Source organism: Haemaphysalis longicornis, unplaced genomic scaffold (genome assembly GCF_048455015.1).
Source record: "Haemaphysalis longicornis isolate Haplotype H1 unplaced genomic scaffold, Haemaphysalis longicornis Haplotype H1 scaffold_8, whole genome shotgun sequence".
NCBI lineage: Eukaryota > Metazoa > Arthropoda > Arachnida > Ixodida > Ixodidae > Haemaphysalis > Haemaphysalis longicornis.
Window position 1 is genome coordinate 165,796,736 of NW_027526445.1, and position 27,863 is coordinate 165,824,598.

At 45.2% G+C, this 27,863-nt stretch overlaps 3 protein-coding genes and 1 non-coding gene across 4 annotated transcripts in view; 2 read left to right on the plus strand and 2 right to left on the minus strand.

The window, feature by feature from the left end:
• LOC144150034 (sulfotransferase 1B1-like) overlaps nucleotides 1–27,863 on the plus strand; it is a 55,057-nt gene that overhangs the window by 8,967 nt on the left and 18,227 nt on the right. The gene's annotated exons all lie outside the window — the stretch shown is intronic.
• On the minus strand, nucleotides 8,599–21,077 carry LOC144150035 (ubiquitin-like protein NEDD8). Its single transcript, XM_077681831.1, has 5 exons — nucleotides 20,870–21,077; nucleotides 20,283–20,300; nucleotides 20,155–20,184; nucleotides 15,416–15,498; nucleotides 8,599–8,848 (listed from the first exon to the last, which is right to left on the minus strand). The coding sequence occupies exons 1-5, from the start codon at nucleotides 20,885–20,887 to the stop codon at nucleotides 8,740–8,742; spliced, it is 258 nt and encodes an 85-aa protein (XP_077537957.1). The 5' UTR covers nucleotides 20,888–21,077; the 3' UTR covers nucleotides 8,599–8,739.
• Nucleotides 21,846–21,917, plus strand: Trnae-uuc (transfer RNA glutamic acid (anticodon UUC)). The gene has a single exon. It is a non-coding gene; the product is annotated as a tRNA-Glu (tRNA).
• Nucleotides 25,726–27,852, minus strand: LOC144148984 (uncharacterized). Its single transcript, XM_077680506.1, has one exon. The coding sequence runs from the start codon at nucleotides 27,461–27,463 to the stop codon at nucleotides 26,705–26,707; it is 759 nt and encodes a 252-aa protein (XP_077536632.1). The 5' UTR covers nucleotides 27,464–27,852; the 3' UTR covers nucleotides 25,726–26,704.

Sequence of the window (27,863 nt, forward strand, 5' to 3'; positions counted from 1 at the left end):
GTGACTGGACTGGATTGGAAATCATTTTAGCAGCAGTAAGCATGATAATCAGCTAATCCTAGACAACCAGGAAGTGTAAGAATAACCAGCTGAACCTTAGCTCACGCTACGTATATCCTGGCATATCCCAAGCAACCACGGAGGTCCGTGGGACGTCCGAAATACAGCTGACCAGCCAATACCCATTTTGGCGGCCACTGTACGTCCATGTTTGGATGCTTACGGACGTACAGAAGACATCCTGAAGCGGATGTACAAGCGGATCCGCCCGTGGACGTACAAAGTTACCGAGAAGCATTAAATAATGCCCTAAATTGAATATAAAAGCAAAAACAAAAAGCTACTTCGCTTTTCAATTAAAAAGATCTTGTACATCGGCACCCTGACTTGTATATTGAAAGTTTCATCTGCATACGTCGATCCCGGATATAAAGAACTCCAAGGGGATCGTAAAATAGTTCGATATATCGATAATTCGAAATATAAAATATGCCTACCTGAAGCTTACCTGAATACTCCGCACATCACTGAGAGCTTTCGGAGATCGTGACAAGCGGTTTGTAACCGACTTGTTCTCCAAAGCACGGAAAATACGAAACACAGCGCAACGACCACGGCCATTTATTTGGCATGAAAAAAGTCCGTGAGCTTGGACTGCTTCTTCTTTTGCGCCATGAAGTTCATTAAACTGTCTTCAAGTTTGCTGACGCTGTCCAAATGCGAAAGTCCGGCGCCTTCCATTGCGCCGCAACAGCGGCGAATCACGCTGAACGCCGACGCAAGCCGACACGCTGAACGCCGCAAAAACAAAACAAACACGCACCACACTTCATGAGTTTCCCGACGGAGCAACCACTGCCACTGGCCAAGCGGCGAGAGCGGACCACTCCGCCGCTCAAGCAAACAGGCTCAAGCGCGCAGAAACTGGATTTTCCTTCCTCCTCAACTGTCTCTCGCCCGCGTTCTTTGCCACGCGGCTGAGGCGTCCAAGGTCACTCTAGCGACGCGACGGAGCCTCTCTCTCACCGAGCGCGGGAGCGCGCACGAGAACTCGTCGCCGGAACCTTCCCAGGAGGAGCGGCGAAGCGCACTTGCAGGGGCGCTTGACGCGCGGGAGTGTTCGAAATACGCATGTGGCGGTGACCGGGAGTTCGATACACGCGTACAACAGCGCTATACTTTTGCATGGGATTTCCAAGGGGATGTTTAGACTGTTCGATATATACAATAATTCGATATATCCGGGTTCGTTATATCCGGGATCGACTGTATTTCTAAAATTAAGCCTAATATTTTTTACTTCATTGAAGCACCTCACCGACTCCAATGATGATCTCTTTGAGGAAGCATATAGAATTGAGAACCGCTAAGGAAACACGTGAAGCAAGCTCACTGTGCTCATGTATGCCTGTCTACCCGGTAGTGTGTTCCAGAATCGCATAACGAGAAGAAAATTTCCAGAATCGCATAACGAGAAGATTATATGTTCCTAGAACGAATACCACACCGCACAAGACCAACGCACTACCGGACAGACAGGCATACATGAGCACAGTGAACTTGCTTCACGTGTTTCCTTAACGGTTCTCAATTCTATATGCTTCCTCAAAGAGATCATCATTGGAGTCGGTGAGGTGCTTCAATAAAGGACATTTATCCTCTAATAATGAGAAAGAGGCAAAACAAAAAAGAAGAAATTGGTAATGAATTATCTTTAATTAGCCTTGCCCAAAAAGTGGATGAACATAAATGTTCTGGCAAAAACTAAAGCCTGACTATTGGTTTGGGTGAATTTACAGGCGAGAAATTATTTCAAGGGTCTTTCGATGGTGGAAGCTGCTCAGGTGCGGCAGTTGTAGCAAAATATCTTCGTACTTAGGATCATCAACCAAGTTGCAAAGTTTCATCTTCTTTATCAAACAAGACGCAACATGAAAATCAGTATCTGGTTGTCATTGAAGTAATTAGGCTTCTGAAGACCATTTTAGCTTTGAAGTGGCACCGCACTTGTCTAGAACAGCTTCGCGATGCTCGCCGACGCGAGTTCACTTTAGCGCACAGAGGCTGAAAAGTGCCCTGCCGGACTAATCTCTCTCTCTCTCTCTCTCTGTCTCTCTCTCTCTCTCTCCTTTTTTTGCTTTGCTTGCCCTACGAAGTACACCTACACCTTCGAAGTACACCTTCTCACCTACGAAGGTGAGAAGGTTCCTCGAGTAAGCAGGCGAGTTGCCGCCAGCTGAACGGCTGAACACGGGTGCTGCCGATTTCACCTGTCGCTTTCAAAGGGAAAGGGGGCGGGCACGAATTTTTTTTTTTTTGCCTTTCAAACGGATGCCGCAAGTAAGACTTCAGGCGACACAGTGAACTAGCCACTCCACTTGGAAGAAAACTGGCAGCAAGAGGTGGCAAAAGGGATCAAAGAGTTTATGACTATGGGAGTCAACAAATGCTCTGAACACACACCCACAAGCAGATAGCCAGAGATGCAAAATGCTGGGGAAGGGGGAACGGAGGGGGTAGCGCTTGTTGATGCTGATGCGCTCTCTGGCCTTTTGTAGTGAACACGGCGAAGGTTTGCGGGGTCGGAACAGATTACCATAATCATGGGAACCTGGTTCCTTGCAGTTGGGGCCTAGCAAAGATGTGCGGAAAAAAGGAAACAGCACCTTCTGAACAGAGGGTTTCGCAGCTGCAGAAGCCGGCCTTTCAAACAGATTTGACACAGTCCTTAGGTGGCTAAGTACCTGCCGTTAGGCGAGAGGTTCGCTTGGGAAAAAACCAGGCGTAGCTGAGCTGGAAATGCCCAAGGTAGGTCACGAAATCTTCTACAGTGAAAACTTTGTTTCTTCAAAAAAAAAAAAAAAAAAGAAGCCAAGATCAGAGTTAGCACGGCAAAGCTGTTGCGGCCTCAATGAACTTTCTGGAGTTTCTCGGCCCCAATGTCAGCACAAAATAAGCAAGCACGAATGGAACAGAGCGTCTGAGGAAGACAGAGGAAGGGTGGCGGTGAAGGGGTAGCAAGCTCTGTCTTGTGGGGTGGGGGGAGGGGTTGGGGGTGGTGAGATCTTTTTGCACCCCCCTGGCAACGCCCATGCTCGATTTTCATTGACTGGGTCTGCTGAAGACCAGATATTTTCGATGTCATTCAAGAAGCGGGGCACACTGGTCTGACTGTTTTGCCACACATGCTTCCACGGTTTTAACTCTTCCTAATAAAAATCTGAACTGAGAAACAGGCAGCTGTAGATATTTTTAAAAATCTGCAATAGTTACAGATTCAATGGCAAAATTTATAACTACATGGTTTCCCAAGGCTGGTACAGCCCTTTTACGGAGTACATAAGATGTATGGCCTTTGGCCTTCAACCGATGATACGGTCCACCAGTTTAAACTGGGATACTCTAAGCTCACCACTGTTAACACGATACGGCACGACAGAAAAACAGGCTTGAAGAGTGCCCATTGGCAAAAGAACGTGGTTAAAACTGTCATGTGTCAGGGCACCCCCGGAAAGGGGATGCACCAAAACCCCCCCAAAAAGTGAAAGAAATAAACAAAGGAACGGGAATTTGAAGTGCGCGCCAGGAGCGCACCAATGAGCGAGCGCCAGCGCCGAAACACCGAGGCATCATGGGCTAATATGGCAGCGCACTGGTTATCCAATTACAGAACGCCGCGCAGGAGACCAGTGGCGTGATGGCCATATATGGACATGGGAAAGGCAAAGAGCCAATGAGAGTGTGCCACGGGAAAGCCCAGAGGGGATAAAAGCGGGGCGTACAAAGAGGGGTCGGGGCCATCGACCTCCGTCTCGACGGCCCCGAAGGGCTAAGTCGTGCCGAGCCTACCTGGGACCTTCAGCGGCAGCGGCTACCGGAGGGTAGCCACTGAGGAAGCACGCTGCCCAAGGGATGACCGCGCGCGTCGAACGCTGGCATCAAGGACCTCCAATGAGAGCGGCTACCAGGGGGTAGCCACCGAGGAAACAACTCAGGACGCGTGGAGCCCACGCCGTCCAAGGAGTGACTGCGTGCATCGAACGCAGGCACCGATACGAGACAAGGAAGGCTACCACCGAGTCGTGGCCACACAACGGGTGCGACACGTCAGCGCCGACGACATCGGGGTAGGTCAGTCCATTAAGGACATAGTCATAGGACACAACTAGGGGGTTGTGGTGACAAAGAGATTAAGTAGGACTTTAGGTAATTAGTGCATTTAAACTAATGGTGTAGAACTTTATTGTAGATACTTATGGGGTTTACTTTGAACTGGCGTTGAGATATTTAGTTTGAGATTTGATTGTTTATCGGTTGTTTGCAATTGATTCTTGAGTGCCTTGCTTTCGGGTTTTCCAAGTGTGCATTAAATGTATGTTTTGTTAAACATGTCAACGGCTTTCCTGTGTCCACCTCTCTGAGCTGGTAAAGACAACCTCACCATCGGTTCACATGACAAAAACATTGTACTACACGATTATAACACACACGAAGACGTCCTTCTGGTTTACAACCAGAAGGACAGGCAGGCGCTGACTACTCCTAGCTATTCGTGGCCTGGAAGCCACAGATGTCAACCTTATTTCAAGCACAGGAAAACTACAGGCAATGGTTTTATCACAAGATGTGATGTAAGCCCCGTTCCAAGCTTAAAAAATTATCAGTACGTACGAACGTGCATCATGAAGCCCCGGCCCCCCACAACTTATCCCCCTCTACACACACTCCATGAATGTTCGGCAGTTTGGACAAATAAAAATACTGCTCGAAAACTCACAAGGAATACTAAGTTTTGCAGGAAGGCAAAACACAGCTATAATTAACCTCTCAGCAATAAGAAATACAGTGTACAAAGAATGCCAAAGGTGCAAGGAACTTGGAAAGGTGTAACAGCACTAGGACTGCATCACATTTGCAACAGGGGCTCTACACTCTGTGTATAAGCAGACGCCCCACTGTGCCTAGAAGTGAACGAAAGAATGACGGGCATTAGGCACTCTGCCAAAGCACTGATCAAGGCAGCGGAGGGAGATATGAACCGAGTGTTATTTTCAGTCAGTATAGTACGATACATTTTGAAAATCGAGTACGTACTAAACCACAACGTCAATAAAATGACAAAGACAGCCTGAAAGGAAGGGCTTGTAAAACCATGGACAGGCCCAATACTGTCATTGCACTACGGAGAAACTAAAAACTATGAATCATGGTAGATAAGCTAGGTAAAAGTATTCACGAGTGCAACTTTAGGGGGAACTGACACGCGGGCAAGGAAGAGAAGCAGCACCAGTGCTTGCTATCAACCAAAAAGTTCTTACAAAGAAAGCACCTATTTACGTGCCCAAGGCCCAACTCTCATGCACGCGTAATCACTGCTTGTGTGCACAGGTCCTAAGTGAAAACACTCCCTAATTCTCTCCCCTTTCTTTTTATTTTCCTAACACATTTGTTTGGGGGGGCCCTTCGAAATGTCAAGAACGCCCAGTGATGGTTGATTGACTCATTGAAAACACCTCATCGGATGTGAAACTTTTCAGCAAGCTCTCTTGTAGCACAATTGCCATGCTCAAAAAGTGCTCCCGTATCTGAAAAACGTGGTTTGCAGCAGCAGCCAGCACAGTGCAGAGCCATATGTGTGTATGGCCTTCATTCAAGGAGGAATGGTGCTCCGCTAAGCATACGGACTTTGCATACAGCAACCAGTTATGTACGGCCACAGAACATGAAAATGCCATACACAACTTTCGTCTTACACGGAACGAACTGGAATCCGTGCTCAACGAGACAACCATGCGAGGAAACGCTGCTACTGGCATCCAGCCTGTTGCTCCCCATAGTGCATGAGCTACCCTTTAAAGTGAGAGGCAGAAGTTTGAATTCCACCAGCGAAATCCCCATTGACTACACTTTGAAATTTCTTTAGCTTAAGCTGCATTTTTGTGCTCAACATGTATGCCAGATTTTGTACCCCGATGTAGCAAGCCGCTCCAAAGTTTCACTTCATTCCATTGAAAGACAGGTAAGTTGTGTCGTGAGGTCGTCACGAAATTCTGTCACAATTTGGTGCAACTAAGCATTAACGCCCAGTTAATTCTGCCAGAGAATGTTGATTTTCTGGCTCCATGTTGCACGCCATCTGCAAGTGTCACAAATGAAAGGGTTTGCTCATTGCAGGCAGAATGTGGGCGAAGTAATAAGGTGGCTGCCATAGCGTATGCACAGGTGATGTCTCATCGCTTGATAAAAACAGCTTGCATATTCAATGATGATGATGATTGTTGGATGTTTTTGGAGCAAGGCCAGCTAGGGCAAAGAGCTCCAAACAAAAGTGATTACCACAAAGAAGTTGGTTCTGAAACATGTAAGCCAGACAAACCGTAAAATCATTAAAAGGCAATGGTGATGGCTGGTGTATAGGGCCAGTTTTGATTATGCATGATAGGAAATGCGGTTTAAAAACTTAACATCTGACAAATGCTTAAAAACTCCTTTCACAGAAACAAGCATGTAAGGAAAATAAAGACAGCATATCTCCATTTTACCAAGCACCATTTAGTGAAACTTCAATACAACCTGTATCATACAGTGATAGCGCCACACGGGTTGTTGGGGAAAGCTTGAGACGGTGATTGGCCAATGAATTCGTCATCTTCAGATGGCAGACGGTAAGCTTCAAAGATAGGACACATACTTGAGTGTTTACCATGAAAGCCCAGGGTTTTTTCTACAAGTGCAGATGGCATGTACACACTAGAGATTGTCTGGAAAAAAAGCTGCATGTTGGGCCCGCTGCTTTAGATGGCACCTTCAAAAGCAGCAACTGCCACTGTTAATAGCAACACACTTTAAAAACATGCCCTTTAAGTTTAGTTTTTTTTTGTTTGTTTGAGATATTCGACTAATCTCACCAATGTATGTTTAAATATACAGAACTCAACTAACATACTCAGAAATAAAGCTCTAAATGTTAAATCTATCAGCACAAAGGTAAATAATGATCGCTTAGGGTGGTGTGCATAGTCTCACCCTACCTCTGCATTGTGGCCAAGAAAGTAGCAAAAATATTAACTTTCCAACACAAGAATGTAGCCAAAAACCCTAAAGCTTCAGAGCCAGAAAAGAAGCACCGAAAGTAGCAGCTTCAGTGAAAATTTCCCGACTCTAGATTTTTCAGTGTGATGAAGCATTGGTTTCTAACCACTGGCGTCCTGGGGACTTCTTGTGGGATAGCGAAAGTGGCGAGGGTGAAATGTCAGTCAGTGCCATACTGTCGAACATTCTGCTCTAGCAGCTAAAGTCAAATATATATATATATATATATATATATATATATATATATATATATATATATATATATTTTGCACAGTGAGCAAGGTTTCGCAAAAAGGAGAAAAAATGGAGAGTTTCATGGAATATTTTGCAGACTCTGAAATGTTCTCGCAGCCCCCCTTTGGGAACCAGTTTTATAGAAGGCATGCCCAATTCGAGCAGCGTGCAACTCAACCCCCTCTTCTACTGGACATTGCCGTGTTATTTATGCACGCACATAACCAACGTTGTCAGTGGGAAAGTGCAGCCATGATTTTACACTTCTGAGACACACTGCGATGCTGCAACAGAACATTTTCACCAAGTACAAAAGTTAACCTTTTTTTTTTTTTTTAGCCAGTCTACGGGTTATTCAAATTATACAAATATGGTGCCACGGTCTATAACACTTTGAATGGTTACTGGTTACTCTACAGATGCAACATTTGCCATCATTCATTTGTAAAAGGACACCAAGTAGGGCTAGTTGGTTTAGAGTCACGATTCAAAGAAACCGCGCAACGTAAATAAAGACAACACAAGGAGGAACAATGTTGTGTTATCATTTTCGTTCTGTTTTTCTTGTTTGCGTTTCTCTTTTTTTTTTTACATCAAGAATCACTAATTTGATTTTTTAGTCCAAGTTGCGCGATCGACCATCGCGAAGAGCCATCGACCAGGAACGGGCCACGGACTCTCCAAAGACTCAAGTGCTACAACCCCTCACGCTGAACGTCACTGTTGACTGAACAAGACCAAACGCTCCGCCTCCATATTCATGTTAAAGTACCATTAAGAGCAGCAATTATACCTATTTTGCAATGAAAATTAGCGTCACACTTCCAATTTATTACAGGAGAGACATTCTGAAGAGATATTACAGGAGAGATCCTTACTCTGACTACTTTTTGACAAGCTGCTGTGCAAGTAAATAAGAAAGCAGTAAAACATCTGACAGCTACAACAACATCTTGCATTCCAAAAACTCAAAGTAGTAAAAAAAATATATATATTGCTCGAATATAGCTGGGCTGGTGCCACTCATCGTATGAAAAAGATGAGCGCAAACCGCACATTAATGTTCACCTCACTATGTATGTGCCTTACTTCACCACAATGAGCTTAGCTTGAAATTCCTTTCAAACAATCACGAGCTTGTCAGCAAATGAGTGGCTATACCGAAGACCTTGTGAGCTTGTACATTCTTAACGCCACAGAACGGTTCCGGTTGTGTAACGACCATGATGATGCGGGGATGCAACTAGAGTCCACACTGCCCCAAACATTGCGTTCCTTAAAACAGCATGGCAGGCTTAATTTATTAATGACCCCATTGAAGTTACAAAAAAAATTTGGGTTTGCCGCACACGGCGGCTGCTGGCGTCAGCGGGGTGGGGGTGTGACGAGCTTGCGGCCTTGACAGTCTCTCTCTCACTCTCGACGACACACGGGCTGTCCCCGACCGCCACGCAGTGCAAGCACCAGGTGGAGGACCGAGCCGCCAGTCACCTTGTAGTCGGCGGCCGTCTTGTCGTCGTTCCTGGAGGAGGAAGAAAACAGACTCAGTTCTCGTCTTTCGGAAGAGCTGGTAGGAGCACGGAATACGACACCGTACCAGCACTATTCTGATGCGGGATTGTAACGCATAGCTATGTTTAGTCAGAAAAGTTTGAAAAAATATGTAGGTAACCCTACCTGTAGTGCTGTTTGCTGACATTAGAATTTAGGGTGTTAAGGGGGCACGTGGGTCTTTGATCAAAAACTTCATTTTTGCAGTTATGATAAAAAAATTGCAGGAGGACATGTGTAGTGTTTCATTCTGATTGTAGATACAAAATTTGTTTTTCTGTAAAACGACTACACTCTAATTTATTCGGATTTTTATATTTATTTTTTGACAGCTTTTGAAAAAGAACTGCCGGAGTGATGCAGCTGAACAAGGTACCCGTGACCTGTGCAGAAGTCAAGGAGTGCAATGAGACTAACAGCATCATTCTATCTGGTCTGTAGCAGAAGTTTCAACCGTTTGAAGTTTGGGCTTGGAAGGCAAAACCGGTTTGTCTGGTTCCCACACTCGAAAAAAAAAGATGCAACACACGACTCGTGAAAAACTTTACAAAACAAAAACTGTTTTCCCAACCCAAACCGAAGAAAAGAGAACAGCCATACCGGCAGCCATTCATTGATGCCCTTCAAAACGAGTTTTGGGAGGTGCAATTAGCATTGCGGGTTGCACGCAGAGCTGTCACCATGTTTCCATCGCTAATGAGTTATGTACATTGTGTTGGAAAGTGCGAGATGGAATTGCTAACCACTGTGTGGCAGGACATCATCACTGGACCAGGATATCAGTTAGAGTAGAAATCTTTTGCGTTGCGAGCAAAGTAGAATAAAAAAATTTTAAAAATTGAGTGCCGTCGGAATGGAAAAAAATATCACTTCAGAATACAACGTCCGCATGGCAGCATCTGCACCGAACAAGATAAGCTAAGACTGCCTGCCCGTAGAAAGGCTTGACAAACATCGCCAAAAATTGAACAGCCTTCATTTCAAGGCGCCAACATTTTTCATGCTTTACCAGAGTTGTCTACTGCCTACAAAGACACTCCAGTAGGAAGACACTAGATAAAGAAAACAAAATCGCACATCTCCACGCCATGAACGATGCCGAGGGTGCGAAGCACTGGCACGCAAGTTGTGTATTGCTTGTGTGATGAGCGTCATCATCCGTGCGTGCTGATGCACTCTGAGTTTTAAATGATTTTGAGGTGCAGTAAATGGACTGCAAACGACAAGCGCCACACGAAAGACAATTTGCATCCCAGTACTTCGCACCCTCGGCATCGTTCATGGCGTCTTTTCCCGCAAATTATCATTAGATAGTTTCGGGTTTTTGCTATATTTTTGCGTTTTCTACCCTTTGAAATTCGCGCTCTTTGCTACTGCAGTTATCGGCACTCTCCCCAGATGGCGCGCGGATGGTACTACATGTGGTTGCTCTCGATAGATGGCGTACAATGCTGTGCTACGTAAAGCTCCTTGCACACGGACATCGCCAGACATCGGCACGGACATTGCGAGGTCCTAAAGGACTTTGCCCCTTAAAACAAGAAATGACCCATTGTAGACATTTGCACTCTACTTCAAAGCCCAAAACAGCACCGCACAGCTTTAGCACCAAGGCAGCATGGAGGAAAAAGTTTAGGGGCCAGTGTCACATCAATACCGTACTTCTTTGTTCTGTTTTGTTTGGACCCCGAAGATATTGTCACCTGTCCAGCCAGAGGATCCGAAACTATGCTAAAATATTCCCCTGCCAGCAGGCACGATATTCCATAAACTTTTAATGGTATGCACTAACGTTGAATAGACAGACGTTACGATAAGTCTGTTTTTAGGGCACTGGAAAATGTACTTTGATTTGCACAGCAACAGAAACTCAAACGAAGGAAGTTTGGGGCACTTTTTCCTTTCTCTCACTGGCAAAACAGGAGACTAATGAAATTCCTACTTCACCAATAAAAGGCTCATGGTGACTACACCTCTTTTGCATTTTAGAAGTAATATGGAGGTCAAAAACAAATTCGTACAGCACAAAAGAGACCTGTGTACAAAAACCACTCCCAAAAATCGTTTCCTCCCAGACTATCTTCAGAGACCCCTGGATTAAAAACAGAATAGGTAGGAGTAAGCTGCAGTGCTGGAAAAGCAATCTCAAAACAATTGTGCTTGCAATGGGTACAAACCTCTACATGTAGAAATCTTGATCTACGCAAATTCACCTTGGTACAAAGTGGTGTTGTATAGTGTCACAAAGAGAAGACGAAGACGACAAAGCTGTGTGCGTGGCGTTGCTGGGTGTTGTAATGGCCAACATCAAGTAAATACATTGCTTCGCGTTCAACCATTGTTCCTGTCATTTGTCCTGCTGACACGTTAACGTTTTGGTGAAGGTGCGGGGTACATCCCTATACTTGTCCTCAAGCATTGCCTGTCTCAGCTCCTTGTACGTTTTCCTGGGGGTTCCTAGATTGGTGGGCATCACTGTTTGTGGGCAGTGGTTTATCGAATGCATCACCTCATTTTCAACTCCACGCACTCGCCCATCCACTGCGACCTTGACCAGGATGGTACGTCACATGGCGGCAAGACGCAGGAACCATTGTTGAATGTGAAGCGATATAATGACATGATGTTGGCCATCACAGCCCCCAGCAGCACCACGCACACAGCTTTGTCGTCTTTGCGTTCTCTTCGTGACAATATGCTGTACAATAGCGGGACACAGGTTCGTAAAGAACCAAAAGTGAAGATGAAAACACCTTGATTGATTGTAGAGTTTAACGCGCCGACGCAACGCAGGCGATGAGGCGCGCCGTAGTGTAGGGCTCCGGGTGAATTTTGACCACCTGGGAATCTTTAACGTGCACCGAAATCTCATACACATGGGTGCTTTTGCTTTTCGTCTTCATCAGAAAAGCAGCCGCCGCAGCCGGGAATCGAACCCGCGACCTCGTGCTCAGCAGATGAAAACATCTTACTGAACAACCACACATACAAACACTAGTTTCTGAATTTGGAAATTAACCGCGACCATCATTTGATTTGCTGACCACAATACGGTTGAACCTGATTATACGCTTCGAGCTTTGCGATGGCTGCAGCCTCTGCCGCCGCTTCTCCGGGGTTTCTACGGAATAAGCGCTGGGTGGCTGATAGGAGCTCATGCAACGTTTGGCTTCCCTTTTGATCCTTTTTGCTTTTCTATGCCCTAAACAACTTGTTATAGTCATGTCCGTAAGAAAATAGTACGTTTAGGGCACTTCAATAAACAGCTGTGGCTCGGAAGAGTGCTCGAACGCCAACAAAAGCTATCCAGGAACGCGGTCCTGTGCGCTTCCTGACCGCTCTTACGGTGTCAGCGACGGCAGCAGCATATCACCAGTGTCACCTCCGAACCCGTCAGGCACAAGTGAATTCTATTGTTGTCTTGTTTAAATGTGATACTCGCACAGCGAAAGCTTGGTTTCATCTTGCAGCGCATACAATGAATGCAGCTTTGTTTCGTATAGGTCGCAGAAACATCTGCCTGGGGGTGTGATTATCCCAATACCTGACAACCCTTTGTGCATTTTAAGGGAATATAAGCCACGCAAAAATGTTGAGCACGTTGCAGGGCTCTGCGTCGTTAAATATATGCTTACTCAAGCCTACAAGAACCAAAGAAAGTTAATGAAACCACGGAATAATCAATGGTCTCCAAGTCGGGGCGAAACAGAATACCTCATGCGGGAATCAAATAAACAACAAAAAAAAAAGTGTAGCTTCAGGAAAGCTGGACGTTCGTCTAAACTTAAGCCAGGTAGGACTCACCAGGCCCAACTAGACGCAAAATGCACTGCTATTCCGCCGGACATTACATGGTGGGGGGGTGGGGGACGCTTAACTAATTGTGTCCAAATGCGGAACGAAATCAAGGAATGACAGTTTTAGTAATCCCACACACAAGCTGCGCGTTGACTTTACTTTCGTTTTTCGACTTCAACAAACAGTCGATCACTCGACGGATGCATTTCTTGAAGAACATGGTAGGCAGTACAAAAATAAAATGTGTCGTCGGAAGAGTGTGGTATCTGATTAGGCCATCTGATTTTAGTTTGTGTTAGTTTCTGCAGGCTCCCTGTGTCGTATGGTGATGTTTCGAAGAAGCGTTTAGTCGCAGACGGGCTGACTCTACAGGTCCGTCTCCGCGCTGTTCGCGGCGGATAAATGTAGCAGATGATGAATGTTTGTGAGCGCTCACATCAGGGCAAGACGACCGAGCATTCAATTCTTTGTCAGCTACAGATCCCCGGATATAATTTTGTGTTGCCCACTGTACTTTTTTTGTAGGATGTTCGTGATATTTGTCACATTGCTTGCCCAAGGGAGTCATCAATACGCAAGGTATGATTTTGGCAAGCGTAACTGACGGGCTGTCAGGTATGATTGCTCCGCTAAATTATGTAAGCGCACAAAACCAATTTACATCGTTGTGTACAGCTGTAGCATGAGCATCTGAAGGAACGCTGCTTACGGAGACACTATACGTAAATTTCACGGCAGAGGAAGTACAATCAGCTCCATGCATACGCCGGTTTTGCGACGGCTGCCTGTGACACATTTGGCACTTATACAGACCGAACGTAGCACACTAAGATCGCGTGAGAAACATTTACACTCGTAAACACACCACATTTCCGAACAGTGTGAGTGCACCACATTAATATGTATTTGCAACGTATACAAAGGGTAGAAGGGCTCAGTCATGAACGTGTTGCAAAAGCAACGGTTACAGTAGGCAGCGGGCCGGTGACTGCCGCGGCTGCTTTCGAAACGGGCCGCTAGGGAGATTTAAGTGGCGCCCCTACAGGCAGCGCTCGAGGGGTATACTGAACCTGTTTACATCGAATTACCCTTTATATGGAAGTATTTCTGGACACAGTACATTTACAATGAGAATATATAGCAAAAACTATGCTTATATCGAACGAAAATACCAGCCACAACAAATACATCGAATGCGCAATGCCGCAGAAGTGGCCCCCAAAGTTGGCTTTCCCTCGGGGCAGAGGTGAAATTCCGCCAGCACACCCCTCGAAGTGGTTTAGCCCTGCCACTCACGGGCGGCTCTTTCCCCTCCCTCACCTCGCTCTCCCTATCGTGACTGCGCCATCGCACCGTGTAGAACGACCCGTCGACACCCCCTTCAAAAAATAATCCCAACCAGCACTTCGTGTGGCCCCTTGCTACCGTCCTTTGTTTTGTCGTTTGCGCTGTGGTTCAACGTGCACCACGAACCTGCCCACCATGCTTTTTTTTTATGTTGTGTTTGCGTCGTTCGCGCTTTGCGGGCTTTTTTGGGAAGTGTAGCTGTGGTGGTTATTGTCACTAGACATAGGCATATTCAGTGGCTCTACATAGCGCAAAGCGGCCAAATTAGACTTTCGCCGTGAAACTGGCAACCATAAATCAAGTCGAACATGGTGGGAAGTTGGGTGTCCCTGCGGTGCACGAGATTCCTCAGAACACGTTGTCAAAGTAGGTTCTAGGCGTATGTTACTAACGAAACCACCCGAAATTGCTTCAAATCTGCCGCTGGTGAGTGCCAGTGATGACTTCAAAAATCCTGAGGAGTGCAACGAAGGCACCGCTGGTGTTGTCGGAGTGTGGAGCAAGCCGACAGAATTTCAGGACACCGTTGCCAGACCAACAGTCGGCGAGTTTTCGAATGTGGATGATGGTGCCACAACCACTGAAGAGTTTGTAAGACTACACTGCCAGCATGTACCAAGCGCAAGTGAAGGCGGGCGCAACGAGGAAAGCAATGACGATCCTTTGCTCACAACCTCCGAGGTGATTGGTGCACTCGCACTAGTCTGGCACTTCTTCGCAAATGTGAAAGGTTGTGGCCTCAGCCGCCCCGACCCTTTAAACAATGTGGAGAAGTGTGTACTGCCTCGGGCAGCGAGTTGTTCAAGCGGAAGAAGATACAGGCCTATTTTGTGCGAAAGGCAGGCAGGCTCACCAATAAAGTGCTTTTACGAATGCTATGTGCTTTCATGACATCCAATTCCTCAGCTTACTTATATCAAACAAATAGGTGTTTTTTCGCAAGTTCGATATAACCAAGTCTGAATGTACCAACAAAGCCACGACGCTGCACTGACCGAGCCCATGGTCTAGCTGGTCTACCATGCTACGGTCTATCATTCTAGGGTGCAGTCTTCCATTCGGTGTCCTGCCATAAACAGGCCCTACGCTGGCTACCAGCCAGCTCTGTATGTGCTGACTATTTACTACACCCACACTAATAAACATTCCAAGGTCCAGCTCCTAGACAAGTCCACAAGAGTCACACCAATACCTGATTAGATATGTAACGCCAGCTTCCTGTACTGAGTTTTTAGCACCACTGTTCTCGCAGTAGAGAGGTGCATAACGTGCCGTCCACCAACTTCAGGGTAGCCCCTTCGCAGATAGAACAGTAACCGTTCTTTTTACGAGTGCTTCTCAGCTTACTTCAGGCCAACGTGAACTTGTTGTCCTGAAGACAACGCACACTCACATCTGCTTGCCGCTGAAGATCAACCGCTGCTGCGCCGGCGGGATCCCTTCTTTCTCTTCCACCCGCTCCTTGATCCGCTCCACCTGCAGCAAGGACCAGGAGGAGTCACAAAAAGGGGGCCACCACATATGCACAGTGCGGTGATCAAAAGGTTCAGTCGGGGTACCGAACATTTGTAGGGAACGGGAGGAGTTTGGGGGATGCGCAACACTTTTACGCCAAAAGCCTTAGGTGTCTCATTGAACACGAAAAGAAAGTGACCGTAGCGGTCGTCATTGCCGGGGACAGCACGAATGGCACCAAAATGGCCCCCGCCGCAAAGAGAAAATACACTGGGTTCGTGCGGGATTTGGGCCCTGGTTGCCAGAGTAGCAGCCAGCTGGTTAACCACAGTACTAAGTTAACCCAGCACCCTGCCAGAATGGAACAAGAATTGGCCTGATTCGTGCATTCTGACAGGTGCACATGGCAGCTTGTGCGCACAAAAGGTGCACGCAGTGGTGAGCTCTGACTGAAGAAGTTGCAGTGTCAAGTGGGGCCCCTGTTGGAGTAATTCACATCAAAAGATAAAGAAAAAGAAGACAGACGCAACCATGATCTAGACGTAAAGAAGTGTTTTATAATCGCTAGGCTTTCACTTTCAAGGAACATGAGCAGACTTCGGTGCCCGAGATCTTTTTCATTCTTCCAATTGGAAGCGATGGTAAATAATTATTTTTGATAGGAATAAGCTCAACAGAAATGTGCTGAAGAACAGATGTTTCTTCGGGACGTATAAACGGCTCAGACGTACACAGTTGGCATTCAAGGGACGTGCAGGTTTGCTTCCGCCCCCATTCTCACCAACAAGCCACACACTACTATACTGCCAGAAAGGGTTTACTCTGATTGCGTGAAGTAACACCTCAGAGGGGGGAGAAGGAGTGACGGAAAAAGGGAGGTAGGAGAGAGATGTAAAACTGTCCCCCAACCCACTAAGCTGGAACTCATGTGGTGATTACAATCCTCAATTAGTAGGGGTTGGGGAAGGAATGGAAATATTTCAACAAGTTGAACTCTGAAGGAGACTACAGCCCTGCCGATTGCAAGTATCGTCACAACAATCAATAACCACTAGGGCATGAAGGCAACCACACACTGCCAACACCATGTCAACACAAAGCATACAAACCATATACGCAGCATCAAAAAAAAAAAAAAAAAAGAACGATCCTAAAGAATTAAAAATCAAGAAAAAATCTATTCAAGGGTTGCTTAATTTCATTAACGTGGAAAATGGATCAATTTTTAGTGGTCTAAGAAAAGACTTTAATGGCATCTCTGTAACCAAATAGAGTAGGAGACTGCAGTGACCAGGTCCGAGCCTGAGACCCAAATTCAGGTCGTGAACTGGGCTTAGGAAGTCTCCATGAAGCAAGGTCTTCTGGCCACCTCACGGAGTCAAGAAGAAGCCCGTCGTTAATCAAACTCAATGATTGTTGACTAAATAAAGTTGCTCCTCCTCCTCATCATCCTTTCTGTACTAAACATATTGGTTAGGCACATATGCAGTGACAAAATGCAGATCATTCAATGCCCTTTCCAATGACACCAGTTTTAATTTTTTCAAAATAATGATTGTGAAAAAAATTATCAAGGTCAAAATTAATGATTGTGAAAAAAAATTATCAAGGTCAAAATGCTGGCCCTAGGCATTGAATAAAATTAAAAAAATAATAGTCATGTATGCAAAAAATTAGAATATACATTTTGTAGGTAAACATTTCACAAACCGGTCCTAGAAAAAAAATTATTTGCTCGAAACGATTTGTCAGATATCAAAAAAATGCTAGCATGCGTTGTGGCCGCACCTTGTGGTGAAGCCCAACCTCCATTTAAAATTTTACAATTTTTGATGGTTTTCTGGTCGAAATCTGGTGGTTTGGCATTACTAAAGACACAAATTAGTCCCCACGCGATGTAAAAACACCCCGTCAATGAGAACAGCCAGTACAAGATTCAAGGCAAGCAAGCAATGAGAAGAACTTCACTTGGAGTTGAAAACCAAACCTGGTGGTGGATGATAGTTGACGTTCTGATGATCACTTATCAGTCAGAACTTTCATTTGCTGTTTATTATCATCTTCTGACTCACTATGGTAGCCCTGCTTGCAGAAATAAGGTGCGATGCACTAGAATCATGCCCGTCATGCTTACATCAAGCAGCTTTCGCGCTATGAAGAGAGTTCAGCACCACGAGCTTTCTACATTGCAGCACCTCCTAACATTTTCGATAAAAAACACTATCAAGCCTGTTGGAGACTGTCAGAATATACAGTTCTACTAAGAAGCAACACTAGACCTCCGGAAATACCCTCATATGGAAACAAAACTGGCCGGTGAACAGCTGGTGGTGTTCAAGGCCGATTGGAAGCGCCCTCCTCATCTGAACTGATACCCAACAACTTAGTGTTATCTTTTGACTTTCAACTGAAGCTGTTGTCGCAGAAGTAAGGCGTAGGTGAAGTGGAATCACGATCGGCATGCATTTTTCGAGGAAGGGTAGTGGGAAACGGAGGCATCATGGCAAATAGGCTTGAAGTTGGGTAACTGCATAGTAGTGCCAAATATGAATTTCACAACGCAAGAACGAAACCGAAACTGCTGGAAACTGGCTGAAAATGCCAGGTCCACTTTTTTAGACACCCGAGGGACCTTCAGAAATAAGCTTTGGAAGAATGAAGCTACCCTCTCTCCAAACCAAACATCACTAGTGAATAGTTGGTGTTGTTTTCAGGTTATTATTACCTCTCAACACTGTCAGATTACAGAGCTGACAACATATTTTGGTATTTGACTTGCTAGGAGTCTTCTGATAAAAAAACAATTGATGGTAATGCAGCATTACCATGAATGGCACGCTTTTTTGTCAAGTGCAGCAGCCACACCCCCTTTCGCGAAAACCCACGCACCCAAGGTGGCAAAAAACACCTTAAAATTTCAGTGTCAACGGAGCCGGGAAATTTAAACTGATTCTAAACGTGCAGTGACTAGACTAACCACTGGGGTGCATTAGGTGTACAAGAAACAGGCTACAACACGTCGAAATCAGCAATATAAAGCATCGATCATCAGTGATCGATATGAATAGGCAGGGCAACGAAAGAGTTAAGGTGTGAAAAGCATATATAGGCTCAACCGGGATTAGATTACTCTCCGTGAAGGGCATTTGATTCATCTTGTGTCATGGCTCATCATTCCTAGAGGATAAAATCCACTCCCATCGACTTTCCAACCCCTCCTATCCTACTGTATTCCGAACTCCAAGTTCACAGCATCGTTTGACTACAGTGTGCAAAAAACAACCGACATGGCAGGTGCATGCAGGTTTGCGGCACAACTTTTTCTCAGTCCCGTGTTGAGATCTTTTTTGTTGCAGTGTCTAATCGCACCGTTTCGTCAACGCAGAGTGTATTACCGCCACTAGAAATAATGCTTTCTGCCTCAATAAAACACTAGATATGGTATAGCTTCAGGAATCGCACTAACAAAAGAGCCAAAATTCGCCTTTGGCTGCAACAGGTGTCTGGGAAGCTCGATCTGGGAAGCCTGATAGCAGTTTGATTAACATGAAAGGCTTTTCCACTGAGCCTGACAGAGTGGAAGTCACCACACTTGCTGTTTAACAAGGCCAATCACGTCTGTGCAGTGCTCATGCACTGCTTCAAGGTACGGTGTTATGTGCTGTTTCGACAGCAGATAAATAATTTGCCATACGAATAAAAGCAAGCTGCAATGATGCCAGTTGCCACAAGTCTGATTCAATTACAATAGGTGCATAAGAATGACAGCTACAACTGTCTCCTCCAGATGTTTGCTTCGATACCACTTTCATAGTTGCAAAGCCGCCGCCCAAGGTAGCGCCTTTGCAGAGTAGGCAGCCATGTACACCTTTACCCCTCCCAGCTACCATACGTTTGCAAGTGGTAACAGTCAGTGCCTCGCTGATATAATGTTTGTCAACAGAGGTACAGCCGTTGTAGCAGTTTTAAAAGTGACGGCCACAAACCCCCTTCAACACCCCACAGTGGCCATGTGACCATCTTGAACGGCACCTTCCACAATGCAATTTTGGAAATCCAAGCTGGACAAAAGAACAGCAGCTGCACAGGCTTGAATGGCCTTCCGTCAAACCAATCAAAGGTGGGTATTTCTAGTTAACAGACCTCTGCTCACGTCTCTTGTGCACTTGCGTTTTGTTCTAAATGTGTCGCAGATATCCTTTGCGTTGAAAAATACATGATAATGTGCATGCCTGTACGCACATATCATTTCCCAAAGGCTCAAATCTTAAAACCTACTTGTATTGACATTGGGAAACTTGAGAGAACTTGCTAAGATATGCTTTGCACATAGGGCGTTTACAATACATTTGCCTTGTAAAACTCTGGCGGTAGCAAGGGTACATTGAGCAGATTAAATTTCTGCCATGTACAGAAACTAGACTTAGCATGTTGCTGTTGCAAAGTGAAGAGATATGAGCAACAACAACAACAAAAACTGGGCACCCTAGGTCCGAAGTGCTTCAAACCAACACCCTGCCATCCGCAGTTGATAACATTGTCAACTGTAAGAGCTTCTAAAGTAATCAATAGGGGCTCTATTGTTTTTCCAAATTTGGCGTGGGGGGTTGAGTTGCGTGTCGAGGTAAAGGAGGTTTTTGTTTGGTAGAAGGGTGAGGTATGTTGTGATCGGCTTACCCTGTCAGTTGGTTCAATGTCGATTTCGATCTGAAAACAAAGCAAAATACACCGTTAACCCCGTAAACTACTGCAAAGAGTACGTCGAGTAAAGCCATCTAAAGAGGGGAATATATTTTCAAACTTACCTCCTTGCCCGTGAGGGTCTGGGGAGCCACAAATGCGCATGAAAGAAAAGAGAGGCAACACCGGTTAGCCGCAAAAGGCACGGAAATGCACAGTACGAGGCGGAAAAAACACAACGGACACGAAAACTAGCTGCCGAAAGCCGTAATTGGCGTTGGAAGCACGGGTGTTCGAAAGCCGGGGCGAACCACGTCGAAGTGAAGGGACGTGTCCATAACGCGCGTGCATTGAACACACGGGCGTTCCCTCGTACACAGGGAGTTCTCATATTTTCGCAAAATAAGAGAACCTTCGCGGTCGAACAGGCTTGGACAAACGGTTATAGGAACGAGAATTGACGGAGGCCAAGACGTGACGGGGGAGGCAGGCATCATGATTGGCGAGTCAAAAATGAGTGCGAACACTACGAGAGACTCATTAGAGTAGACTCTGAGAAATGCGCGACTAGCGCAGTTAGTTACACAAGATTCCTGCAGTGAATCACGAGCATACCATCGAATGGAAGGCCATTCATACTTGTTGTATGGCGCTCATCACACTTGGCGATTCTATTGGCCACGCTTAGCCGTCGCTTTGAAACGAAGCTCACCTTCACTTTGATGAGCATCTCTGCTGGGGATGGAGACGAAGAAAACACCGACAGTAGAGGCTAGCGCTGAGCCCTTTGTAAACAACGCCGACGAATCTACCAGGCCTCTCAGATCAGCTAGAGACCGGCGAACGCATGAGTCGAGGTGGTGAAGCTGGCGTTCGGAGTTCGCTCGATTGCAAAGCCGAATGTGTGAAGAGAGAGCGGAAAGATGCGGAAAGCTGCGGAAAGCGTGAACGTGAGGCAGAGCGTCATGTGACCAATTATTAAGTAATTTATGACGCGTTAACCTCATTTTTTTCAATATTTATTTTAATTTTAGGTATAAATTTTTGTTTTTTATATATTTTTATTAGTTTTTTGTTGCATGATGCACTTTTGCGGCTAGGTAGGTACACCGGCTGTATCAGCAAGGTAATAAAAGGCGCGCATTATAAAAAAAATTATCGCCTTGATCAAGATGAAAATGGTAAAAAAAAAAAACCGAACGGCAGGACTAAACATAGTGTTTGGGCCACGACCGGCTTTGGTTTGGGCTAACATGGGGGCTATATGTCCCCCTTGTTTTCACTTCACGTCGATCTGTGTTTTCCTCTTTTCCCCAGAGAGCATCAATTTTGGAAGCCCGTACGGATTGATTTATTGCAGGGGCTGCTTAAAACGCCGATGCAGCGAAAGAACTTGGTTAATTAGCACGTTTTCGCGCGTCCATGGCGTTAATTGCGCTACGCCTTTTCATTTTTTGGTATGCCTGCGAAATACCAAACCCTTCAAAATACCGCCCCCTCAAGGCAAAAAACTGCGTTTCAGTGTAGCTTAAAGCACAGTAAGCGTCATTTGATGCTGAGTTGGTACCAACTAGCTAAGTGGTTCCCACGTGTACTGTATACATATCCTAAACACTGACAAATGCAACAAAAGGCAAAATTAGAAGTACAATTAGTTTAAATCCTCCTTAAGTGAAGCGCAAAAGCAATCCGGCGTGGTCTAGTGGCTAGGATATCTGGCTTTCACCCAGAAGGCCCGGGTTCGATTCCCGGCGTCGGAATTTTTTTTTTTTTCTCCTAATTCAACAACTTTTTTGTTTATTTTCTGACCAGTGATCATCGTTCCACTGCCAGTATTCCTGCAACAGACCCGTACCACGGCACTTTGTGTCAAATCTATGCAATAGTTATAAGGTGAACCAATTCCTTGGCTAACTGGGTGCGTTGTTGCAGCGAACTCGGCGTGTTTAAGCAGCGGTGCATTGCGATATGTCACAAGAGCGCTCATATGTTGAGACAGCGGGGTAAGGCGAATAATTAGCGTCTGTCCGGACCAAGTAGGATATAAAGATTGGTCCGGACCTCGGTTGGGGCGGATGGGTCGAAATGCCCAAAAATGGGGTATGCCGTAAGCAGAAAAAACCGGAACCTTAAAAAAAAAAAGTCGCTTTTTTGCGAAGCTTGGTGAGGGGACGGGTGATAGTTGCAAAGTCCTGTATAAACCGGCGAAAGTATGAGCACGGGCCGACAAAGCTGCGCGCATCTTTGGTCGACTGCGGCTTGGGAAAGTGCTGGACGGCGCGAATTTTCTCGGGGTCAGCTCTTACTCCATTGGAGTCAACAAGGAGGCCAAGAATGGTTATTTCGCGGTGCGCGAAGCGACATTTCTTCGAGTTCAGCGGAAAACCCGCCCGTCGGAACACATCAAGTACGTCGGTAAGCCGGTGAAGGTAGAATCAAGGGAAATTACGACGCCATCTAGGTAATAGAGGAATGTGGACCATTTAAGCCATGTAATAGAGAGTCCATCATGCGTTCGAATGTGGCTGGCGCATTGCAGAGGCCCAGCGGCGTAACTTTGAATATATAGAGGCCATCTGGTGTTACAAAGGCCATCTTCTCTCGGTCAAGTTTGTCAATCGCAATCTGCCAGTATCCGGATCGGAGGTCGATGGAGGAGAAATATTTTGCGCCATGAGGCAATCAAGGGCATTATACTAGGCAGAGGGTTCACGTTTTTCTTGGTGGCATTGTAAAAGTGGCGGTAATCGACACAAAAACGACAACTTCCATCTTTTTTCCTTACTAAAACAACGGGTGAAACCCAAGGGCTTGAAATCTTCAAGGTTTGACTATATCTTTGCGGAGCATGGTGCCCACTTCCGTCTGGATCCTTTTACGTTCGGAGTGGGACACGCGGTAAGGCCTTCGGTAATGGGGCTGGCATCACCGGTGTTGATGCGATGTTTCACAGTGATTGCCTTACCTAGTGGACGGTTGTCAAGATCAAAAATGTCTCGATAAGAGTACCGGAGATGTAGGAGCCCACCGGCTTGTGCAGGTGGTAGATCGGTGGGAATCATTGCAGCGTAACGGTGGTAGGGTTTTGGAATTAGTGGGTTGTCGTTGGAATGATCAAGGTGATCGTCGATGATCAGGGCGGCAACGTGGTAGCCGTCGAGAAGGGAAATCGTTGCGAGCGACATGCCCTTCGAAAGGAGCTGTGCCGAGGAACCGAAGTTTATGAACGGTAGTTCAACGAGGTTGTCAATTACAGTGACGACAGCGTGAGGCAGCGCCACATTGCGCGCTGACTCACGCTATCGTCACTGTAACTGACAACCTCGTTGCTCAGCTTCTGTTTCACTTTGGCCGGGTGCCCGAATCGAGTTACACACAGACAGACAAACAAACGTACAGGCAGACCAGAATTTATGCTTTTAAGTAGCCCAAGAAAGACTATCGTCTTTAATAAAGTTGGTTCGTTCTGTGCAAGCGGACGGGCTCGGGCAGCATGACTCTGTTCCTTCATCTTAAACAATATCTCTTAAACAATACAAAAATATTTGGACCGATAGCCGAAGGCTAGTGTCCGGTCCAAAGCATAAATGCATTATTGAATAGCAAAACAAGGCACGACGCAGAAAAGAAAAATACAGGGCATACGTAATCAGAGAAACACTTCACAGGTTCTTTAGACAAGAAAAACATTTTAGACCAGAAAAAAAAGGCATACGTAATCAGATAAAACTATACAGGTTGATTACACAAGAAGACCATTTTACAGGTAAAATTAAAATTTCTTGCAAGTTTAGTTTCGATTGTTAGGACATTCCAGATTTTCGCACCAAAGAACTCAATTAACCTTTCACCATAGACATTTTTACAAATCGGGAGGTTGAAATTACCATTTGTAGCTTGTCTAGTGTTACGAACGGGTAAAGAAAACAAAGTTAAGGGCAGGGGATAGTTACAATTTATTATGGTGTTGACTACAAGGGCAATTTTGTAATCACGGAGAGATATGAAAGAAAGCACTCTAAGTTCATTGAATAATCTGTTGCTCGGGTGATCGAATGGAGAATATGTTATTATTCTTAACGCTCGCTTTTGTAATCGCTGCAGTGGAGTTAAATAGGTCGCGTAGGTAACACCCCACGATTCACTACAGTAGCATAAATGACAGTGTAGTAACGAGAAGTACAGGCAGCGGAGAATATTAAGTGGAAAGTGTTGACGGGCCTTTAGTAGTGTGTAGCAACCAAAAGCAAGCTTCTTACATACGCTATCAATTTGTTCCATCCAGTGTAAGTGTTGGTCAAAAATAATTCCTAAGTATTTGATGGAAGACACACTTTGAATTAACCGATTCTCAATGGATAAATTAAAAGTGTCATAATTAAGGTGTTTGGACCTTGAGTGAAAAATTATATGTTTCGATTTATCAGTATTTATAGTCAATTTGTTATGTAGAAACCACTCCGAAAGGTTTTGCAAATCAGCCATTATACCACTTCGAAGAGATGGAAGGGCGTCACCAACTGCGACTAACACGGTGTCGTCTGCGTACATTAAAACTTCAGAAAAAGAAACGGACTGGGGAAGATCATTTATGTAAATTGAGAATAAAATAGGCCCCAGCACAGAGCCTTGAGGTACTCCGCAAGTAATGGTGTTATAAGTGGAATGACAATTACCAATTACTACTTTTTGTTGACGAGAGGATAAATAGCTTTGAAAAAACTGTTTTGAGTCATTAACGATTCCATAAGTTTCCAACTTCTTCAATAACACAGTATGAGAAACCGTATCAAATGCTTTCTTAATATCTAAAAAGACTCCTATTGCGATTTTGTTTTCATGAAGGGCGGAATTAATAATTTGAGATAGGTTTAGAACTGCTGTAGATGTAGACCTATGTGGAACAAAACCATGCTGTTGAGGACAAATTATACGGTTGGCATGAAGAAACAGATTTAGTTGTACTGCAATTAGTTTTTCAAAAAGGGTGTTAATTATGCTTAGTATAGATATCGGCCGGTAGCTACAAGGATCATTTGGATCCCCTGATTTAAACACCGGTACGACCTTCGCTAGTTTCAGTATGTGAGGATAAGAGTGAGATTCAAGTGCATGGTTAAAAATGTGACACAATGGAGTGCAAAGTATCTCGATGTTATATTTCAAAACCTTCGTATGTATGCCGTCATGGCCGATTGATTTGTTAATCGGTAATGTACTTACAACTGACAAAATTTCATCTTCTCTAATGGCACGAAAATGAAAGTCGTTATGGACCTTTCTTGGCAAACATGAATTTGTGAGCGTGGATGGAAACTTGCTACTAAGGCTATTACCAATATTGGTGAAGTAACTGTTGAAATTATTGGCGACTTCTACAGTGACGTCATCGGGAAAAATGCGTTTCACTTGACCTATACCAGTTACGTCTTTTATAGTTTTCCACAGCAGTTTAGAATTGCCCTTTTGCTCATTGATTAGGTTCGTGTAATACTGCTTTTTTGCTTTCCTCATCATCGCAACCGAGATATTTCTGTAATATTTGAATTGGCTATGATAATATGTGTTTGTTTTATCACGCTTCCATCTACGAAAACAGGTGTCTTTTTTCTTCAGTATTGATAATATGTCCTTAGTTACCCAGGGGCATATGGCATGATTGTATTGACGACGCGAGCATTCCCGCGTGGATTTATTTACTACGTTCTGAATACAGCGGATGAAATTCTCACATTCTATGTCAACGTCATTATCATACAGGGTTTCAAAATTAATCAATTTAAGGAGGCTGTTAACATTTCCGTAATCAACTCGGGTTGCCCGTTCTGCTAGTTTTTCGCAAAGGGGATATAGATACGTCCGAGGCAAGAATATGAAAGTGGGATAGTGGTCAGCAATCGGAACCTCATAAACACCAGCCCGCACAGTTATGTCAATGTTGCACAGTACATGGTCAATTAACGTTGCAGATTTTGATGTTACACGGGTGGGGGCACTAATTACATTTTTTAAGCTAAACGATTGCAACAAGAACACATAATCCCGATCAGAAGCAGTTAGTAAGTCAATATTAAAATCTCCGCATATAACTAGAGGAGTAGTCCGAGACATAAGAGGATCCAAGATTGATTCCATACCAGAAATAAACTCATTATAACATGAGTTGGGTGGCCGATAAACAACACCAACTGTTACACCAAGTTTAAGGTAAAGGAAAAGGGATTCAACAGTTTTCCTACTGCAACAGCTTTCACTCAAGCACTGGTATTCTATTCCACACTTTATGAAAAGAGCTACGCCGCCTCCACGAGACGCACTGTTTCTGGGCAAAGACAAACACTCGTATCCTGGTATTTCAACCGTTTCGCCATCTTTGAGCCAAGTCTCGGTTACTGCAATAATGTCGTAAACAAACGAGTGTTGGGACAGATATACAACAAGCTGGTCAACATTTTTACGGATGCTACGAATATTACAATTCAGTACGGACAGGTTATCTCGTTCAAGCCATGATTCTTCAATTTCCGTAAAGCTAAAAGACATTAGCTTAAACGACCTGAGCTAGGTCTTCTGCACTTTTAATGTGAAGCACTCGAGATTTTTCAGCCTTTCGCATCAGTATTTTGCCGTCTCGCACCCATGTGAACTTCCAGTTTTTTTCTTTTTTCGCTTTCAAGGCTTTACCCAGAAGGATCTTGTTTGCCGGGCACAGGTGATCATTGATGTATATCGGGTCATTACCTTCGAAGCCAAGTGCAGAAACATTTAGCCGTTGTTTTTTTGCAGCAGTAAGAAGTTTATCTCGGGATGCTCGTGACGCAAACTTGGCAATGATGTTCTGCTGCTCCGCATTTTTAGTTGGCACTCGATGAACTATTTCAATATCGGTTTCTTCGATTTCAGCGTTCACACAGACAGAAATGGTTTTTACGGTGGCGATAAGGTCTTCTCCTTCGACCACCGGAACCCCTTTTATCTCAACATTGCTTCGGCGGCTGTACTGCTGTAAATCAACCACTTCTTGTCTGACCGCTTTCAGCTCGCTGAAGAGACGGTCGTTTGCACTTTTCAGTTCATGATTATCAGTTTTGAGCGTGGTAAGTTCTTTGTTAACTTCCGCCATGTTAGTCTTGAACTCCTCAAATTTTTCGTTTATGAAGTCCATTGATTGCTTGACCGCCTTGAGCTCAGATACGAACACATCTGACAACTCTTTTTTTAGTTCTTCGTGTTTCACATCTAGTCGAGCAGACAGGTCAGCCAACGCCTTTCCCAGTTCCTTTATCGTTGACATACTGACAACCATTCACGGAGCAATCCAGGAAACACTGTCAAGCTACTACAAAAAGCAGCGCGTAGCATTCAGTACATACCTGCATGAAAAGGAACAGGCACTTAACAGCTGCTCGATCGTGCGGTTGCCTGGATTGCTCCGGAATGATGACGCCCCGGCGCCGATCCGATGCTTATATAGTCGAGGTGTCCGCCTCCTTTTGGCCAGGGCAGCGCAGGCGCAGTGTCCGTCAGACGAACGAATGCCCAGCGCTGACGCGTGTCTCGATGTAGCACGATGATGCGACGGCAAGTCGTCGTCCGAAGCCTCAGACCAGCAGCACTCCGCCGACGAAGTACTGCATGAAAAGGAACAGGCACTTAACAGCTGCTCGATCGTGCGGTTGCCTGGATTGCTCCGGAATGATTGCTCG

Excerpts from the sequence above, each read along its gene's own strand:
- LOC144150035 (XM_077681831.1), bottom strand. Across the intron at positions 15,499-20,154 it reads ACATTGAACCAACTGACAGG|GTGGAGCGGATCAAGGAGCG; the intron begins GTAAGCCGATCA and ends TCCTTGCTGCAG. Across the intron at positions 8,849-15,415 it reads ATCTTCAGCGGCAAGCAGAT|GAACGACGACAAGACGGCCG; the intron begins GTGAGTGTGCGT and ends TTCCTCCTCCAG.
- LOC144148984 (XM_077680506.1), bottom strand. The coding sequence starts at position 27,463 with ATGGTTGTCAGTATGTCAACGATAAAGGAACTGGGAAAGGCGTTGGCT.